This window comes from Cydia amplana, chromosome 4 (genome assembly GCF_948474715.1).
Source record: "Cydia amplana chromosome 4, ilCydAmpl1.1, whole genome shotgun sequence".
Lineage (NCBI taxonomy): Eukaryota > Metazoa > Arthropoda > Insecta > Lepidoptera > Tortricidae > Cydia > Cydia amplana.
In genome coordinates, this window is record NC_086072.1 from 15,859,912 (window position 1) to 15,882,129 (window position 22,218).

Sequence of the window (22,218 nt, forward strand, 5' to 3'; positions counted from 1 at the left end):
AATATATCTAATAGGTTGCATGTTAGCAAACTTTAAAAAAGCATTCATTGGACTTACCGGTATCACCGGCACTCTTTTTCTTGGCCCTAAAAATACAAAGGCATTATATTAGGCAGATATTTAACGATTAACTATTTTATTTTTTTTATTTGCGATGCTTACGCGTTTTACACATCTCTGGCTGGGTGCCTAGCCAAGGTGACAATCGCTTGCGCTACGACGCAACGCTTTGTGTCTCTCTGTCACTCTTCCATATTAGTGCGACAGTGATAGTTGCGTTTCGTTCGCTACGTAGCGTAAACGACTGGCCTGTTGGCTACGCACCCTGTTGTATTTTAAACCAGGACGCTCGAGGCAAAAATGGCAGGGCTAGGTAGGTCCGAACCGGGTCAAGGTCCGACTCCGGGATTGGGTCCGAGTCCGGGTCCGAGTCCGAGTCCGGGCCCCAGTCCAAGTCAAAATCGAAATTCAAAATCGCCAAACGTATACTATGAGTCGTTGAATAGTTCTGTTCTGATCATCATCAGCAGTTCTACTTCATCAAATGCGACAGTTTTTAATGTAAATGCTTGATTTTCAGATGAAAATACAAACATTTCGATACGTACTTATGCCTTTAAGATTTGATGAGTTCCCTATATGCCTGGATTCCATCATTACAACTGGATTTTGACAAAAACGGCACCAATTTGTATGCATATACGTATACAAACAAAAAAAGAATTTTCAAAATCGGTCCAGTAATGACGGAGATATGGAGTAATATAAAAAAAGCGGCCAAGTGCGAGTCGGACTCGCCCATGACGGGTTCCGTATTTAGGCGATTTATGGCGTATTAAAAAAAAACTACTTACTAGATCTCGTTCAAACCAATTTTCGGTGGAAGTTTACATGGTAATGTACATCATATATTTTTTTTAGTTTTATCATTCTGTTATTTTAGAAGTTACGGGGGGGGGGACACATTTTACCACTTTGGAAGTGTCTCTCGCGCAAACTATTCAGTTTAGAAAAAAATGATATTAGAAACCTCAATATCCTTCCTAATCCTTATATAATATATGTAATGAGGTGTACAATAAAGAGTATTTGTATTGTATTGTATTGTATTGTATCATTTTTGAAGACCTATCCATAGATACCCCACACGTATGGGTTTGATGAAAAAAAAAATTTTTGAGTTTCAGTTCGAAGTATGGGGAACCCCAAAAATTTATTGTTTTTTTTCTATTTTTGTGTGAAAATCTTAATGCGGTTCACAGAATACATCTACTTACCAAGTTTCAACAGTATAGTTCTTATAGTTTCGGAGAAAAGTGACTGTGACATACGGACGGACAGACAGACAGACATGACGAATCTATAAGGGTTCCGTTTTTTGCCATTTGGCTACGGAACTCTAAAAAGATACAACCGAATTGATAACCTCCTACTTTTGGGATTTGGAAGTGGGTTAAAAATACGATAAGTATATAAAAAATACCTAATGTCTCAAAATATATAACTAAAATAACCTATAATTCGCAATTCTAAATATATAACCTATAATTTAGTTATTTAATACCTTTTTGCTGCCTCAGCAGCACCTGTAATAAAAGATGTGATCATTGATTACTTTATAATGTAATTAAAGGTCTCACAAGACAATAAAAACTGTCTAAGAGTATGTGGGGGCCATGCAGTGTTTAAAGGTTTAATCGATTCTGTTCTTAATAGTGCTCAATAAATAGTAGTTTATGCAACAGTGATATAATAAGGGTTCTTAAAATTCAAGGGTCGAAGTTACAAAACGAGACGTAGTCGAGTTTTGTAAAAAAAGACCCGAGAATTTTAAGAACCAATTATGAGCTGTTGCATACATTACTTTTTCTATGACAGCTGCAGCAAAAAAAAAAAAAAAAAAAAAAAAAAAAAAAAAAAAAAAAAAAAAAAAAAAAGATTATTAAAAAAAAAGAGTTATTATTAAAAAAAAGAGTTATTATTTAAAAAAAATTGAGTTATTATTTAAAAAAAAAAAAGAGTTATTATTGTAAATGAAAACATACCTCTTTCAATCAAGATGATCGGAACTTGTATCTTTAAAAAAAATAAAGCAGTTGTATTATACTCATAAGATGACTGCTAGCAGTCATCTTATGAGCCTATAGACAAAGCATTCAAATGACATTGCTTTAGATATCACTGTCAGTCATTTAATTGACACATTTAAGTGCTGGAGTAGAAAAAGATTTTATTAAGCTTTACTTTTCCGAGTGTAGGCCAAAGGTTATGGCGTAATCGCTCGAAAAGATTGCACCCTACCTTTTATAGCCTACTCTCGGGTAGATGGCGTTAATTTCAATATTTAACAAATTAACACATATCGGTGAAAGAATAAGGGTCAAAGTCAAATGGCGTTCTAACAGGTTTAATCTTTTGTCAAAAGATGGCAGTGAATTTACTGTGGCTACATAATTTACTTTGACAATTCGCCTCTATTTCAAATTCTCTTTAATTTATGGGTACCACAGATTTATACTTACGCCGACGTGCTTCTACAGCAGCACTGTCCCTGAAAAACATGTTCCAATGAAAAATGCAATGGACCCAATACTATTGTATAGACAATTTTGTTTATTTATAAGCAGTGTTCGTAAACAAAGTTTCCCAGAAAATGTACCTAATAGTACGCATCAGGGATGTTGCGGATGCCGATTTTTGGACATCCGCGGATGCGGATGCGGATTTATAAAGGCTCACATCTGCGGATGCGGATGCGGATTCGGATATCAAGATAGGTACATAAAAAACGTCAAATATTACATTTTAGTAATTTTTATTTCAAAAAACCGGCCAAGTGTGAGTCGGACTCGCGTTCCAAGGGTTCCGTACATTAAGTCCCACTCACGCTTGACTGCTCATTTCTAATAGGTTTTTTTGGCTAATGAATAAGAATAAGAATAAGAATAAGAATAAGAATGATTTATTGCGGTACTGTGTACATTTGTAGATGGTAATCATGGTATACAATTTGTTTCAACAGTTACCCATTTCGGGTATGCAATACTTAATTAACTTATGAACTAGACTCAAATAACATGCAAAGATTTACATAGGTTGGTACCTATGTAAATCTAAGAATATTTTGAACATTAATTGGTATTAATGTTCAAAATATTCTTTCAGACTATAAAATGTTTTATCTAGTAACCAGTTTTTCAACCTTACCCTGAATCGGTTACCTTCAAGTGCCTTAATATCAGCTGGAAGGTGATTAAATACTCGAATAGCTGTTACAAATGTGCTCTTTTTGTATATAGATGTGTTTGTTTTTGGTAGTACAATGTTATATTTATACTGAGTCCTAGCATTGCACTTAGTTGAAGAGTGAGCTGTAAAATAATTAGGCTGTTGACTAAATTACCTAGCAGTCTAGCACTTACGCCGATGCTAAGACGTTCCTGTACCGACCTGTTCCACATCCGCATTAAGCGCGCCACTCACACACCTGCCGCAGGGGTAATACCGGTCGCACGGCGGTCGGAGCAATTTTAGGCTGTTTTCTACACACTAGCCTGCCACTCAGTGTGTAAGTGATAGTCCCGCTGAACGCACGTCGACGAGAATGCCTCCTGTGTTATCAAAGCAGTCGGTAGTCGCCAATGAACTGACTGGAATTGCCCCAATCGTACTACACAAGTAACAACCTAGCAGGGCGGTAGATACAATCTAGGGAGCTAGGAAGGTCTTGCGCCCCTGCCGCCCTGCTGCAGGCCCAATCTAAAAATTGCCCCTGCTTCTCTACACACATCACAATTAAGGAGGCAATTAAGGATCCAATTCCAATATTGCCCCTGCGGCAGGTGTGTGAGTAGCCCGCTTTAAACTCCGCATCGATTTTATGCGGATGCGGGTGTAGATGCGGATGGTGAAAATAATGCGGAAGTTACGCGGTTGCGGATGCGGATGCGGATATTCGCAACATCCCTGGTAAGCATTACGAAATATCTCAGGACACAGCAGCTGCTACTGGTTGCTGGCTCATGAGACACACCTACTTTGAGAGCCAGGTACCAATGTTATTGTAATAACTCCAAGTTGCAATAAAGATTATTTTTTAGCCACGTATTCTAAAGCGGCCCATTGATTAACAGTCGGCCGGACGGTAACGGCCTGTCAGTTGTTCGGAACTGTCAATTTTTTGTTCTAACTGACAGGCCGATAGGTACCGACCGGCGGACTGTTAATCAGTGGGCCCCTTCGGTGAAGAAATAAAGTGGTGCATTATTGCGTACTCATAAAATTACTAAAAGGGAGATTATTTATCATCCAAACCCTAAATTAATTACGATAGATACAAAAAAAGCGGCCAAGTGCGAGTCGGACCCATGAAGGGTTCCGTATTTAGGCGATTTATGACGTATTAAAAAAAACTACTTACTAGATCTCGTTCAAACCAATTTTCAATGGAAGTTTACATGGTAATGTACATCATATATTTTTTTTAGTTTTATCATTGTTATTTATTTGAAGTTACGGGGGGGGGGACACATTTTACCACTTTGGAAGTGTCTCTCGCGCAAACTATTCAGTTTAGAAAAAAATGATATTAGAAACCCCAATATCATTTTTGAAGACCTATCCATAGATACCCCACACGTATGGGTTTGATGAAAAAAAAATTTTTGAGTTTCAGTTCTAAGTATGGGGAACCCCAAAAAATTTTTTTTTTTTTTCTATTTTGTGTGAAAATCTTAATGCGGTTCACAGAATACATCTACTTACCAAGTTTCAACAGTATAGTTCTTATAGTTTCGGAGAAAAGTGACTGTGACATACGGACGGACAGACGGACAGACAGACAGACATGACGAATCTATAAGGGTTCCGTTTTTTGCCATTTGGCTACGGAACCCTAAAAATGGAGTCTTAATATATACTACAATTAGACCAAGCTAAGTTGGCAGCGATTTTGATAACCCAGACTGTGCAATGGTTATTTTTACTTAATCTTTAACTTAGCTTGGTTTAACTCTGGTAACTTATAAAAAAAAAAATTGATAGTAGTTATTTACCTTCTATCTGCCCCAGCACCGGCACCTAGTGCACCTGCACCTAGTGCACCTGCACCTAGTGCACCTGCACCTAGTGCACCTGCACCTAGTCCACCTGCACCTAGTGTACAAGTAGTTTATAAAATAATTAAAGGTGTAAGAGAAAAGATAAAATCTGGCCAGCTTGACCCATAATGCTCGTGACTCACGTGCACAGGGGCCTTATTAGAAAAATAAATACCTAATTCATTATACCGGTAGCTTTGAGAAAATTATTTAATTTAATCTCAGGAATGCACCCTTGTAAAGGACTTTAAAAAATACCGTGTAGTTTATGCACATCCTTTTTTATTTTTAGCTTTTAACAGCAAGAAATATATATTACTATTTCATTCTTGGAAATTTTGAGATCTGTATTCGGGTGTAATGCAGCTACCTATAGTTCGTTTTTTTAGCATTAGAAATAAGGTAAACAATCTTGATGTGTATTTTAATTGAAAAACACATTTTAAAAATAAGTTACGGCAAATATGTAACAATTATGAATCTAATACTGACTAATACGATCATTTATATTCTTCTGCTTTCATAAGTAATAGTCTTTGATTTTTTTAAAGCGTTTTTCAATTAAAAGACATGTCAAGATCGCTTACCTTCTTGCAAGTTCTTTCTAATGCTAAAAAAAACGAACTTTACCCATGTCCGCGCCCGCGCCCGCTCCCGCGCCAGCCCCCGCGCCAGCCCCCGCGCCTGCGCCCGCGCCTGCGCCCGCGCCTGCGCCCGCGCCTGCGCCCGCGCCTGCGCCCGCGCCTGCGCCCGCGCCTGCGCCCGCGCCTGCGCCTGAAGCTTTCCACGCGGCAATTTCTGCTGCAGTCAAACCACCTGCAGTGGGAACAATTTTAACCCATTGGAATCTAATGTTGAGTAATTCAATTGTTTACACATATTAAAACACATATATTTATAACCGGGCTCGTCTCGCGAATTTATTTTACCTTTAACGTCTCGAGGCAGGTTTCACTGGACGTGGTCGCCGATAACTTATCCGGTTATATATATATATATAATCAATTCAATTCAATTGTGTAAGTTGGTAAGTTTTTTTATAAATATAACCTCAAAGTAGCTAATTAAACGAACCTGTCAAAGAACACATATGTAACAGAATACGTTTTAGCATGATATTTTCGCTAGAAAAAGGTCAATGAAACTCGTACAGCATGTAGTTCATAATTGTTTTCCATTGTATTTTCTCGTAAACGTTCGTATTTTGTCATGCTACTTCAGTCAACCTCAGTACTTTTTGTACCGAGACTGAGTGAAATAGCAAGACACGTTCGTATGTTTCTGCGAAAAACGATGGACTAAAACTGTATGTCACCATGTAAACGCTTGCCTATACCTAAGTCAATGTGTCAACCTGGATTATATGTCACCAATGTATTTAATTTTTATAACATGTCAAATCGTTGTTCCTGCCGCAGTAACGACGTATGGAAATGAGTCGCACTTAAGTTAATGATAATATGTACAGTGTTTGTTACTTACTTTCCTTGGAAGCCACGTCAGAAATGTAATTAGATGCTTTATCAACGGCCTCTATAATAAAATACACATAGGTTTAATTAAATTCAAAAATAAATTATTATAATTTTATAGCTTCGTAACTTTCGTACCAAACGCGAGCACACGAGCACGAGCTAACCTCGTAAGTCCCCGTGTACTTGTACAAGTACAAATTAAATTCGACTTTTGAACTCATATGGAAATCATCATCTTCCTCGCGTTGTCCCGGCATTTTGCCACGGCTCATGGGAGCCTGGGGTCCGCTTGGCAACTAATCCCAGTAATTGGCGTGGGCACTAGTTTTTACGAAAGCGACTGCCATCTTCCTTCCAACCCAGAGAGTAAACTAGGCCCGTTTTGGGATTAGTCCGGTTTCCTCACGATGTTTTCCGTCACCGAAAAGCGACTGGTAAATATCAAATGACATTTCGTACATAAGTTCCGAAAAACTCATCGGTACGAGTCGGGGTTCAAACCCGCGACTTCCGGATTGCAAGTCGCACGCTCTTACCGCTAGGCCACTAGCGCTTCATACTCCACCCACAACTCCACTCATATCGAAATAAAATTCCAAATTCAAAAGCGCCAAAATCAAATAAAGAATGTCAATTACTTACCGTTCATATGTTTCATGGCTGAAGGCGAGGCGCTCGTCTTGTCCAGGTTATCCAAACGATCGTGAACCACGTCGTGAATCATTCCGTTAGGGTTTTCTCCTCCAAATGATGGTGCTTTACCCAACCTGGAAAAAATACCGTCAATCGGGAATATCTCATCTTAGAAATAGTATCTATCTAAACCAGGGGTCCCAAACTTTTTTACCTGAGGGCCATATTGCGCCTCAGAATTCAGAATTTTCGCGCGGGTCACCGTCGGCGCCGAGGGAGGGGGGGCGATGTATCTGGTTGCTGCTGTTAGGGCTGTCCATCTGGAGCCTGGCTCCCGCGGGCCAGATTGGAACGCTGTCGGCGGGCCGGATTAGAACGCTTCGCGGGCCGGATTTGGCCCGCGGGCCGAGGTTTGGAGAGCCCTGGTCTATACTATCTGTAGGTATCTGTAAGGGTAACATTCCATTTCTGACCGAAGCTGCACTACTGGTACTGAATGAGTCAGTGTTACTGTCAATTTCCATAGTAAAATGAACGGTAGGTCAGCTGTCGTTCAAAATGGACTGTCACCTTAAGTAGTACCTAGCCTAGCGCCATAGAGATGATGGGTAATAGATAAATATTAAATAGCGTTCTGAACCTTTTTTTATGGCGTGGCGCCTCCGTTTTGCGGTTTCTAACTTGTGTTACTTTGAGAGCACAAGTTAGCTACTTTGAGATTCTATACAGTGTTGTCACTGTATAGAATCTCAAAGTAGCTCTTTTTTATAATTTTTTATGATATATGAGGCAAATGAGCAGACGAATCGTCTGATGAAGCTATTAACGTCGCTTACTGACATCCGCATCACCAGAGGGGTTGTAAGTGCGTTGCCGGTGTTTAAGATGGGAGTATGCTCTTTTCGTAAAGGTTTGAAGGTCGTATCGGTCCGAAAATACCGCGGGCCACGTTAATTTGACAGTTTAGCTTTGCGAGGCAGGAAGTTTCTGAAGAAACGCACAGCACAGGTTGAGAACTAAAGTCTATTTTTTTATTCGGTAGACTAAAATGACATTTCATAGTAGTATTTGATAGTAGTGGAATAGAATGTGTCTATATGTTGGGTGATTTTAATGCACATCCCAGTGAATTGTTTTGGAAAGAGTTAAGTGATTTTTGTAGTTACCAGAAGTGGCGATGTGCGGATATGGAAATATTAAAATCATCTCTAGGGACATACACTTTTGTGAGCGATGCACATGGATGTGTGAGATGGTTAGACCACTGCGTTGTAACGGAAGGAGCCTGGCAATCAGTGGACGAGATAATAGTACGTTATGACACGTATTGGTCTGACCATTTCCCACTAGAAATTACGTGTAACTTTAGTACTCTAAAGCCAAAGCGACAGTTTATTGACAGGTCAGCGAATACTGTTAGTTGGGGTGTGAGAGAGGGCCCACAGATTGATGAATACATGACCTTATGTAATGATCGTTTAAAAGCTATCGATTTGCCCGAGCAGCTTATGCAATGTAGCCATGGTATGTGTCGTGACGTAGAGCATATTAACCTAATAGATTCGTTGTATCACGAAATTATAGATATTTTGTGCGGGGCAGCAGAACGGACAGCCAGGGCAAAACGACGGCCGCAGCAGCGGGTCGTCGGGTGGAACAGACACGTCAGGGACGCTCATGGTGAGGCTAGGCTTTATTTTCAGACGTGGGTGATGCATGGTAAGCCATCTGAAGGCCCTGTTTATGACATGATGTGTGAAAAGCGTAAACAATTTAAAGCTCGCCTTAAATGGTGTCAAGTAAACCAGGAACAAATTAAGATGGACATCCTAGCGTCACATCATGCATCAAAAAACTTCAAGGGTTTTTGGAAGGAGACGGCTAAGCTGAGTCCCAAATCTAGTCTTCCCATTAGCGTCGGTGGCGTGAGTGAGTCGAAGGCAATAGCAGAAATGTTTGCTGAACATTTTAAGGTCGAACCAGCGGTGCTGCCGCCTGGGGGGGTGCGAGATGCTCATGCCGCTCCTGGTAGTCAATGTCTTCACCTTCACCTTTTCACTGCAAAGGATGTTGCGACAGTGATTAAGAACATGACCAGAGGTAAATCACCGGGGCATGACGGCTTGAGCATTGAGCACCTTCAACATGCGGGGATTCATCTGCCAAGGGTATTAGCGCTGCTGTTCAACATTTGCCTGAGACATGCATATCTGCCTGGGGACCTCATGCGCACAATAGTCGTCCCACTTATAAAGAACAAGACGGGAGATCAGTCTGACAGAAGCAACTACAGACCTATATCGTTAGCCACCATTGTTGCCAAAGTACTGGACGGCTTGCTTGATGGTTTTTTAACTAAGCACCTGAAGCTCCACGATGCGCAGTTCGGTTTCAAACCTGGGCTATCGACAGAAACAGCGGTGTTGTGCCTCAAGCGCGTCGTTCGGTACTACACGGATAGAAAAACACCGGTCTATGCGTGTTTCTTAGATCTAACGAAGGCTTTCGATATGGTCTCGTATAACGTGTTGTGGAACAAGTTGTGTTGTGAGACAGATCTGCCGTCTGAAATAATACATCTTTTTAAGTATTGGTATGCCAACCAAACAAACTGTGTTAGGTGGGCAGGCAAATTTTCTGACGCATATAGGTTGAATTGCGGTGTTCGACAGGGGGGGCTAACGTCGCCAAAGCTATTCAACCTATATGTGAACGGATTGATCGGTGAACTCAGCAATGCCAAGGTCGGATGTTCAATCGATGGCGTAAGCATCAATAACATCAGCTATGCTGATGACATGGTGTTGCTGAGTCCATCGATTAGTGCACTTAGAAAGCTGCTTGGGATATGTGAGAGGTACGCAGTTGCACATGGGCTCAAGTACAACATAAACAAGAGTGAGCTCCTTGTTTTTAAGCCGCGTAGTGGTACTGTTGGGACGGTGCCCCCCGTCTATTTGTACGGCAGTGAACTCAAACAAGTGTCAGAGTTCAAATACTTGGGCCACTGGGTGACTGCGGACCTCTCAGATGGCATGGACATGGAAAGGGAGAGACGCTCCATGGCTGTGCGTTGTAATATGCTTGCCCGCAGGTTTGCACGGTGTACAAAGGAAGTCAAAATAACATTGTTTAAAGCCTACTGCCAGAGCTTCTACACCTGCAGCCTGTGGGTTAGTTACACGCAGAGTACTCTCAATACCTTGAGAGTACAATATAACAATGCTTTTCGGATACTGTTGGGTCTGCCGCGCTTCTGCAGTGCATCAGGTATGTTCGCGGAGCATCGAACCGACGGTTTTCACGCTATAATGCGTAAGCGTACTGCCTCACTGATGCGGCGGCTGCGCGGGAGCTCCAACAGTTTGCTACGTGTGGTGGCCGAGAGGCTAGACTGCCCGTTCCAACACCACTGGATGCTGATGCACGTACAGCGGTAGTGTTTGGAATGCGGCAGTCTTTGCTATATTAAATAAGATATTTTTGTGCCATTATTATTACTATTTCTAATTTGTGTGTAATGTGTACTTACTAACATTAGCATATTAAGATTAATTTCTATTGTATTACTAACAAATGATATGGGCTTTTGTGTCTGAAATAAATGATTGAATTGAATTGAATTGAATAGTATGAAAATGTGTCATTTCATACTATGAAATGTCATTTTAGTCTACCTAATAAAAAAATAGACTTTAAACACATTTATTGCCAGCGACCCGCTAAGCGCTTGCATTGAATTAATGTCAGGCCAATTTAACCCTCAGGTTAAGGGATATATATTTTCCCACAACGGTACTTTAAACACGTGTTCTATTTTCGGTGAGTAAGACTGACATTCCATTGTCATTTTTGAAATGTCAACCTGGTCAAGGGTTAAACATACAATGACATCAGAATGAAATCTCACTGATGTCGTTCAGCTATAGTGCATTTCGCTCGCACTTGTCCGTGCATGTATTGACGCGGGCGAGACGCACGATAACTAATATATAACATCATTCGGATATAATTCTGACAGCGTACGTTCGTGCGCAGACGTGCTACCAGTGCTACACCGTAGCCCGTAGCATTGTTTTACGTGCACTCGTAATGTAGCATAACTGCCAGGGCGGCATCGCGCGTCGATGTCATGCACACAGCCAATATCTAGCTGATGACTTGGAATGTGCACTGAAAGTGGCCAATGGTCATACACAATGTATGGACTGACGTTTATAGGTAGTTCCACGTGAATTGAGGCCACGCACACACCACTGTCATGACAGCGAGGATTTGAAATTACTGTTCTAATTTTGTACCGATAGCAAGTTCAACAGTGAACTGCAAGAAAGACTGATGAAAGACTGTGATTATATACCTAGGTATAGAACAATTCATCGACTTCAAACAAAATAGAAAATAAAATATCTTGACCGATTTTATTTAAATAAATGGGTTACATTAATAAATAAAGGTCAGATATGCGTAATCAATCTTAACGAATCAGATGAAGATATGCCAAGTGACGATGGTTCATAAAAGGATTTGTTTTTTATTTTTTACTGTTGTTGATACATACCTATTAAAAATATAATTAAGAGTTTTTATTTACATTCACTCACTCATTTTATTCATTCACTTTTTTTGCAATCAGTACTTCATGTAGCGGTGTGTGTATCATTCACCTCAACTCTCGTGGAACTACCTATATCTGATATGGCTATTTTTATGTTACGTAGTATACCTACCTAAAGTCTATTTTTTATTCGGTAGACTAAAATGACATTTCATAGTATGAAATGACATTTCATAGTATGAAATGACATTTTATGTTCATACTATGAACTGTCATTTCAGTCTACCGAATAAAAAAAATAGACTTTACATTTGACGTGCCCCTCCCCCGCAAAAATCGGTAGACTGTTTTGTACAGAAAATTACAGACAAGGCGTCTCCGTTTGGTTATATCCACCAAGGGTATGGGATTTCGTTGCTAGAAATGGTATTACAAAGAAAATACTTAGAGCGAGTACTTGGAACGTACAATAGCAAATCTTCTACTCTCATAGTTTTGATAGAGTTACTTGGATTGGATGGCAGCGGCTAAATTCTTTTGGCACGAGTACCGTTATAACCTTAAATATGAGCGATGATATATTGACGACCGGTCTGGCCTAGTGGGTAGTGACCGTGCCTGTGAAGCCGCAGTTCTGGGTTCGGATCCCGGTAAGGGCATTTATTTGTGTTATAAGCACAGATATTTGTTCCTGAGTCTTGGGTGTTTTCTATGTAAATATTTGTATATTATATTGTATATCGTTGTCTAAGTACCCACAACACAAGACTTCTTGACCTTACCGTGGGACTTAGTCAATCTGTGTAAGAATGTCCTATAATATTCAAATTATTATTTATATTACTTATTAATTACTCAACTTACATATCTCCAGCCCCTGCGTAAGTCTTGTCAAACTTTCCAACGTTTAAGAAATTTTTGTCGCCTTCTTTTTTAAGTTCGCCTTGGACGTGTTTCATAGCCTCCGCTGTATTTAAAAGTAAGTAGTTAGTAAATTAATTTAGTATACAAATACCAATGTCGATACACAGATTGAAGATAAATATAGTGTAAACTAATAACTATTTAACTACACGGTGTTTTTTTCAAGTCCGTTAATTTCTGTTAATTTCAAGTAGCTCATCAAACGAAAACCAAAAATTTCCAATCAGGGGAAATCATTCGTGTATAAATTGTATACAGATTATTTACGTATCAGACTATTTTTTGTCATGTTACAACCACGATATTAATTACTTTTTACGAAAAAAAAAAACGAAATATGCCATTCAGTTTCCTTAAATGTACTTAGACAAACCTCGAAGTTAACGGAGTTTAAAAAAAAAACACAGTGTATATCACTTAAAATAATCCCATATATTGATGAAATAATTCGTAGATTAGTCATCGACATAAAATATGTATTAGGTACATTAAAAGAGATTATTGGACCGAATAGGTGTGTACCTCTCTCCATTCGAACACTGATGGCAAGTGGAAATGAAGTGAGGTATGACAAACATAATGCTAAAAGAAAACAATACTTTCCTACTCCAGTGCTTGTGTCGGCCAAGTACGCGGCTCCCTCCTCAGCCGCGGCTGTAATCGAGTTTTTAAATATTATATCACAGATTTAACTACCTACTTATATATAAAAAAAGAAAAAAAACGTATAAAACTCCCATAAAACAAAGAAATAAAGTGAGACTCGGACATGTAATTTTTTTATATAGGTTACCTACTCAAGAATTAATTGTATTCGAAAATCGAGCAGCCAAGCGACCCGGGCCCTAGACCGCAATATACGTCTCGCACTCGCTTCACACAGTTCAGACGAAGCTCCAGTAGAGGATCCTCGAAACCGATCTAAAGATTTTAAGCGATTTTTCTAAAATACGCAAGTAACCAGTTTAAAATAAGTTTAATATAAATTATAGATTTTCATTGTTTTTCAAGTGTAGTTTTACAACATATAACTTTCTTTGTCTGTCTTTCTTTTGTCTAACTGAAAGAGTCCGAGAGGAAAAGTAAATCATCATCATCATTATATCAGCCAGAGGAAGTCCTCTACTGGACATAGGCCTCCCCCAAAGAGTGCCACAATGACCGGTCTTGCGCCACCTGCATCCAGCGGTCTCCCGCGACCTGCTTTACCAGGTCATCAGTCCATCTTGTGGTCGCCACTCGATAAAAAGTAAATGTACCTACTTACCTAAATCCGCTTCTGTAGCGCATCAGGGATGTTTGCTGAAGCACGCATAGATTGCTTTTATACGACTATGCGCAAACGATGCACATCCCTGGTGCGCCGGGTGCGGGCCAGCCCCAACCCTATCCTGCGTTTGATATCCAAGAGGTTTGACTGCCCATATATGAGCATACCCCGGCCGGCGAGAGCAAAAATGCGTCTGCTCCTAGTGCTTAATTAAATATCGACTATTCTATCGACATATGGATGTCGATAGAATAGTCGACTTTTAATTAAGCACAATTTTTTTTTTTTTTAACTGAGCCATTAGTATTTGTTATTTATTTCAACTTGATACCTCCACGCGTTTCTAAGAATAACCCTAAAACAATTTTCTATCAACATAAAATTATTATTTACACACACACACATTTCACATTATAATTTTTAAGCTTATATACTATTTCAATCAACTGATTACAATTATAATCAATTTATCATACTCACGGGAATGTTCGTAATAGATAAGAGTGAGTGACAGTTGTAAATAGATACTTTTCACATACTCGTAACTAATAGACCTCTTTCATACCATATGTGTATTTCGCGATTATAAACAACTACTATTTGACATTGACTCAAATCAATCGGTGTCAATCGTAGAAATTACATATATATATAATAGAATGTGTTGAAGAAGAACGTTTAAACAATTTAAATAAATTGATATCTGGCAGAGAAGTGGAACTACCTAATACAGAACAAATTCATAATCACTATGAATTATTTCGTTTTGCTCCGATTACTACAGTAGATTTAGAATGGTTCTTTAGTTGGATGAAATGGATTTTATCGGCAAGGCGAAGGAGTTTAAAATCAGAAAATTTAGAAAAAATGCTAATTGTATATTACGAAAATTACATAAAATACTGAATAAATACAAACACTTGGTTTTAATTTTGTTTACAACAATAATTAATACTTCTGCATATCATAACGGTGGTCCAGTACATCGTGTCGTTTTTATCGACATCGACCAAAGTGTGTGTCCTCGCACTATTAAGCTGTCAACGCATTTTTGCTCTCGCCGGCCGGGGTATGTATATGAGGCACTGTCATGATATGCATGTTTCTAGAAGTACTTATTATGTCTAAACGATGTTGTACTTCTAGAAACAATATTTTATTTTATTTAATCAATTTGTAATTATATTTTTTAAGAATTAATCTGTATATATAGTGATAAGTGTAAACACTAACATAGCTATAAGTACATACTAACAATATCTACTCGTATGAGTCAAAGTTACTTGAAATAAATGATTTATTATATTATTATTAAATGTAATAAAGACAACTTTACGTACTGCTAAGAAGATCTTTCAGTTCTTTGTTGGGCATGGTGGTGTTAATTTTATCTTGTATTTCCTTTTTCTTTCCTTCGTCTTCTGCTGTAGTCACTCCAACAGGAGCGTTTTGAATTCTGGAAACCAATAATTGACCAAATTAGATGACGAATTGCCTCTTTTTATTGCTTACCATACTTTTTGCAACGTTTAGCCAAACTCCGGCTTAAAATTAATAACATAAATCAGACTTGTCAAAGTTCTAGTATTTTAAAATATAACTTGGGTATTTTAAATAATAAAAAACATCGACATCCCTGGTGTCGATTCATGTTACGGTTTTGATCTTGTTTTGGTACGACGTGCGTTTGGTAGTGCGTGAGATGCGCGTCAACCAACAAGACGATCGTCAAGGTGGTATCAAAACCAGTCCAAACTAATTGTTAAATCAGAATCGATCTTCTAAACAGGCGATATGTACCTATGGAGCTAATCGTTTTGACAGTTGGAACTGATTAATAAACTAGCAGGCAAGTAGGTACTATTATTAATATTATTATTCATGTGAAAACAATCTTTGTAAAAATGTTAGGTTAGGAAAGCTATTTATCTAAGTTATTTTCTACAGTACTTGTCATTTCTATTGAATTCCACCGTAAACAACTACATTTTGAGCTATTTGTATTTTTTAACATACTCTTTTCCGCCCTGAGTGTAGGTAATTTTATAATCTCCCTCTTGCGTCAGTATTTCGTCCTCTTTCCTCGCCATCAAGTTTCCCAGGACCCTGCGCTTTTCCGCCTCAGCTAAATATAAATGAATGGTTAAACTTGTAATTTGCATCCAATTTATCATTAATTGGTAATAAATTAGACTTACTCTCGGGTAATGGTGCTGCTAAATACTGAGAAGCTTCGTCGACCACTCCTAAAAGTGTTGAAATAGACGATTAAGTCAAAAAGTTAAAATCAATGTCGAGAATACAAGACAAGCTCTTTCGTCACTTCTTACTCTTACGTTTGTACATAATTAACATAATATACCTCCACTTAGGAACAGAAGATTGGCAGAGCAGAAGGAGCGAAGCTCTTCCTATCTGGCTGTGTCTTAGCGAAGTACGTATACAAACACGAGCGTTCTTGCCCTGCGACGGTCTTCCCAACCAAAAATAGTATATTGTTCACCAAGGGATGAAATGATGCCTTTCACCCGAGATAAACACTCTACTTTTCATTTCGAATACGAAAAAAGTAAAATGCCTTTGTTTTTTTAAACATGAGAAAGTAGAAAGGGTTTAGCAGGCTAAGCGAGCAAGAAGTGCCCCCAACGACGGATTTGGTCATTCTTTCAGGTGGTGTACTGATAGGTCCTAAGAACACTCTATGCTGAAATCAGTCCTCGATCTTCTTCTGTTTTCGAGTTATTCAGGATAATGTAAAATAATCAGCGTATCATTGAAAGTGTCATATTTTGTAAACTGCTCAAGTTAGATTAACCAAACAAAATTATATTTGACAATAATAAAATAGACTACAAAATGCATATTTTTAACCTGCATCATGACCTTATACTTCATTATAAAAAAACTTTTTTTTTCTTCTAATTTTTTTTATTACTTTTCGCGGAGTTTACCTACAAAAAAAATATGTATGAGTAGCCACTAATACCCATTACATACACACACACATAAAAATATTTGCATAAATCTTCGTGCGTCATGTCAAAAAAAACATTATCGAACAAGTAGTTACTAGCATACAGTAAATAAAGTACCAGTGCAGTGTGAAGATAAGTTAGTATGTAGAGCTATACAATCTCTTCTAATGAACCTATTTAAGTATAATGCATCGACGATGACATAATTTCCTTAATTTTTTCATAAGTACAATTTGTGTTATGGTGGTAACACAAAATGTATGGAATTTTTTGGACATATTTTTAATGTCGGGAATTAATTTTCCTGAGAATAAATAACATATATCTTCCAAAAAAAGTCACAAATGAAATGTAGCATTTTTTATTCTCTTACTCGGCATAGCTCCCGCAACCGTCTCGTCAGGGTTTTTCTCAACTAGCGTTTTGAGTTTTCCGTGTACATTTTCGTACGTCCCTTTATCTACTTTGTCGTTGTGTAAAGAGTCGGAATTTTGAATCCTAGAACAAAAAAGCGACCAAGTGCGAGTCGGACTCGCCCATGAAGGGTTCCGTATTTAGGGGATTTATGACGAATTAAAAAAAAAACTACTTACTAGATCTCGTTCAAACCAATTTTCGGTGGAAGTTTGCATGGTAATGTACCTACATCATATATTTTTTTTTAGTTTTATCATTCTCTTATTTTAGAAGTCACAGGGGGGGGGGGACACACATTTTACCACTTTGGAAGTGTCTCTCGCGCAAACTATTCAGTTTAGAAAAAAAATGATATTAGAAACCTCAATATCATTTTTGAAGACATATCCATAGATGTCCCACACGTATGGGTTTGACAAAAAAAAAATTGATTTTCAGTTCTAAGTATGGGGAACCCCCAAAAAAAAACTACTTACTAGATCTCGTTCAAACCAATTTTCGGTGGAAGTTTGCATGGTAATGTACATCATATATATTTTTTAATTTTATCATTCTCTTATTTTAGAAGTTACAGGGGGGGGACACATTTTACCACTTTGGAAGTGTCTCTCGCGCAAACTATTCAGTTTAGACGAAAATTATATTAGAAACCTCAATCTCATTTTTGAAGACCTATCCGTGTGGGGTATCTATACACCACACGTATGGGTTTGATGGAAAAAAAAATTGAGTTTCAGTTCTAAGTATGGGGAACCCCCAAAAATTTTTTTTTTCTATTTTTGTGTGAAAATCTTAATGCGGTTCACAGAATACATCTACGTACCAAGTTTCAACAGTATAGTTCTTATAGTTTCGGAAAAAAGTGGCTGTGACATACGGACGGACAGACAGACAGACAGACATGACGAATCCATAAGGGTTCCGTTTTTTACCATTTGGCTACGGAACCCTAACAAAATACTTATTGTTCATAACGTAGGTACTACACAACGGAACGGAAATTACGAATGAATTCATTGATAAAGTCGCCATGCACTTTTACGGCTGATGGTAGTGACGGTACCAGTACAACGCAGGTTGTTTGAAAATACTCAATTATTAATTAAGAGTTATGCAATCAGTCTCTCAAACCTTCGAGCACCATCTTTATAACTTTGTTCGTAGCCTTGGAGGTTGCCCAATGGAGCATCACCTTGTTCCTTCATCACTTTTATCAGATGCTCCACAGCCCCAGCTACAACAACAATGTTAGGTATCTAGTCGTTTCTGGATAGGGAGGGTTTGTACAGATGTACAAACCACACCAGATGGATATTTGTGGAATGGCTCATTTCTTACGGACATTACACGCAAGAAATGTGGCATTTCATATTAAGTATATAAAATTCAAGTGAATATCAATAAAAAAGTAGCTCACCTTTTGCCATTCCCGACTTAGCAAGATGTTTTGCAGCATCTTCCATTGTGGCTGCTCGCATGAAAAGCAACAAATACCTATTATAGAATTCATAATTATCATCCAATTAGAAAATCTTAGCACTTCTAGATTCCACGTACTAACTTCTGCTGCTAACATTGCTCACCTCCCACACTTTCCGCGATCGTTGGGGCAATTTTGACCGGCACTCCTTTGTGTAGCTCACCGTCGATGTCAATTTGTAAATCATTTGCTTTTGGATCAACTTCTAATTTACCGGCGTATTGCAGCCTGTTAAAGTGTAAAACAGTGACTTTTGTTTAAATACAAGCCGACAAAGTAGACCTTTTCGTGGAATATCTCTTTTTTTCTCGTTTTAAATCACAACATACTTACTCGTATTTACATGAAGAACTGAGATAGCTACGACATTTGTCGGTGTGGCTCAATTAAACAGACCTTAAGAGGGAAGAATATTAGCTACTGACAATAGGCACTTTTTTCCTACAATTTCTATTTTGGAGGAAAACGGTTTTCACTAACTAAATCTTTTAAATAACTTTGAATTTGATGTCGATCGCTCCAGCGTAAAAGGTTCATAGGTTTTGCTTAAACAAAAAATTGTATTGCAAATTTTGAAAAAAAGGAAAACCTATGATCTTAGTTCTTCATTGTAGATACTAAAAAAAAACATGGAGAATGGAAATTGTTTAGAAGTGGATTTTTTTCCTCTCTTTTTGTATGGACGAGTACAGCTATACTTCCCTCTTAAATCAATTAATAGTATAAGAAATTGTGATATCTTTTTAAAGTAATTGTCATGATTTTGAAATGTTTATTTGATTATTTGGGTAATTGATAAGTTTAATGTGGCAACACTGGTATCGTGCTTCCTTCTCTGTGGTAAAAACAATAATAAATATATGGCTGACGGACGAGGTTGTGAACGGATTGTAAACAATAGATATAAGAAGATTACTTTGGTAAATTGGTGTTGGATTAATAAATTGTCATAACAAAGTAACTGGTGAGTTTCGTTTCATCTCAGAAGTGGTGCATCCCACGTAAAAGGAATAAAGAGGTATGTGTAATGGATCTTTATTTTATTTGAACTATTTTATTATGAAGATAAGCATTTTAATTTTGATTGAGGTCGTAAAATTAACAAGTACGCCACACATGCGTAAGAATACAATTACCAATTTGAAATTGAAATGCAAAAGGTGAAAGAACCGTTATTAAACGTTGAATTCTGTGTTTTGATTCGGTGGACTGGAGTGGCATTTCTTAGTATGAAATGACATTTTATGTTCATGCTGTGAACTGTCATTTCGGTCTGCCGAGTGGAAAGATATAGCTGGTCGGCCGAGTCTTGTCGGTGGGAGGGGGCGCGAATTTGAAGGTTTGGGACGTAATCCCTTCGCGCCTACATTTTTCAGATTTGCCGCCTTTTTCTACTGTCGGGATCTGGTTGACCAAGTATAAATTTAATGTTGTTTGAATCTGAAATGAATAGTACCTTTATGTAAAATATTTGTGCAAATATATAGTGCATATGATGATGATGATGATGATGATGATGATGATGATGATGATGATGATGATGATGATGATGATGATGATGATGATGATGATGATGATGATGATGATGATGATGATGATGATGATGATGATGATGATGATGATGATGATGATGATGATGATGATGATGATGATGATGATGATGATGATGATGATGATGATGATGATGATGATGATGATGATGATGATGATGATGATGATGATGATGATGATGATGATGATGATGATGATGATGATGATGATGATGATGATGATGATGATGATGATGATGATGATGATGATGATGATGATGATGATGATGATGATGATGATGATGATGATGATGATGATGATGATGATGATGATGATGATGATGATGATGATGATGATGATGATGATGATGATGATGATGATGATGATGATGATGATGATGATGATGATGATGATCCGGTGTCGGATATGGATTCCGGCATGGATTTGATATGGATTCGGATATGGATTTAGATATGGATTCGGATATGGATTTAGATATGGATTCGGATATGGATCCGGAATGTTTTTTTTGATGCTTGATGTTAATGAAATTTTGTTTTTCAATGCAGGTTTTTAAGTACAATGGTTAGAGAAGATGAAGGCGGCACGCCGCCAGGTACGCCTCCTAGGCGGCGACGGTCAAGGAAGAAGGCCAAGCGGAGACGCAGTCCATCTTCTTCGTCGAGCTCTTCAGACGATCACGCAAAAGCAAAGCAGCGTAAGAGTAAGCGAAAGAGGAGTTCCATCTCTTCGTCGGACTCATTCGATTATCACAAACAACCGAAGCAACGCAAGACTTCTAGTAGATTGTCAACGGAAAAGGTACTGGATATGTTACTAACTTGGAAAACGGAGAATAGTCAACTTACTAGACTGGGTAATAGTAACATGAATAATGTAATCCCGGAATTCAATCCTTCAAACAGGGCTCAAACCATTGACTGCTGGCTACGAAAAGTCAATGAATGTTCACATATATATAATTGGGATGAAAGGCAAGTTGTTCACTTCTCACTCCAGAAACTAGCTGGCTTGGCAAGGAAATGGTTTGAGGCCCTGCCCACAGTTGTTTACAGTTGGGAAGAATGGCAATGTAAATTAAAAAAAGCCTTCCCAAGTGAAGAAAACTATGGACGGCTTTTAGAAGAGATGTTAGGCCGGACTTCTCGTAATGATGAAAATCTGCGGGAATACTTTTATGATAAGCTTAGCCTGCTTACTCGTTGTGAGATCCAAGGTAAAAAGGCAGTAGAATGCATTATTTATGGAATCACAGATAAATCAATTCGAAATGGTGCTCAAGCGTTAAACTGTTCTGAACCCGAAGACTTGCTACATTACTTGAGTTCGCAAAAGACACAACCATTTAATCAATCATACACTAGTAAAATTCGAGACAATAATACACAAAAGGATAACACAACGAGTAATGCTAAATCTGGTAAATTCTCTAGCACGATCACATGCTTTAATTGTCATTCTCAAGGTCACCCCTACTTTAAGTGTACAAAGCCGCAAATAAGGTGCAGGCGCTGCAATAGGGTGGGGCATGATCTTGACGATTGTAAACTTGATCCATTGAAGGTGAGTACTAACATAAAGCGAACTGACGGTATAGCTGAAAAGAAAATTTTGAAAATAAATGTAACCTCTAAACCAAATGAAAAGTTCTACAAACCTGTTCTATGTAACGATCAGAGCTTTGTAGCATACGTAGATTTTTGTAGCGAATGTACGATAATGAGGAAAAGTGACGCAGAAAATTTAGGACTGGCAAAGAGCTTTGATAATGTACCGGTAATAAACGGATTCGGCCCGAACGCAGTGGTGCCTCATTATAAGTCGCGAGTTAGCTTA

General features: G+C 38.3%; 1 protein-coding gene across 1 annotated transcript in view; it reads right to left on the reverse strand.

Annotated features, from left to right (window-relative positions):
• LOC134647534 (uncharacterized) overlaps window positions 1–22,218 on the reverse strand; it is an 88,959-nt gene that overhangs the window by 17,950 nt on the left and 48,791 nt on the right. Inside the window, exons 24-34 of the mRNA XM_063501886.1 lie at window positions 18,935–19,059; window positions 18,769–18,819; window positions 18,483–18,585; window positions 17,308–17,432; window positions 16,158–16,205; window positions 15,976–16,084; window positions 15,300–15,415; window positions 12,630–12,732; window positions 7,217–7,341; window positions 6,582–6,632; window positions 5,730–5,915 (exon numbers count right to left, since the gene is read on the reverse strand). Coding sequence (XP_063357956.1) covers window positions 5,730–5,915; window positions 6,582–6,632; window positions 7,217–7,341; window positions 12,630–12,732; window positions 15,300–15,415; window positions 15,976–16,084; window positions 16,158–16,205; window positions 17,308–17,432; window positions 18,483–18,585; window positions 18,769–18,819; window positions 18,935–19,059 — 1,142 coding nt within the window. The remainder of the gene's footprint in view (window positions 1–5,729; window positions 5,916–6,581; window positions 6,633–7,216; window positions 7,342–12,629; window positions 12,733–15,299; window positions 15,416–15,975; window positions 16,085–16,157; window positions 16,206–17,307; window positions 17,433–18,482; window positions 18,586–18,768; window positions 18,820–18,934; window positions 19,060–22,218) is intronic.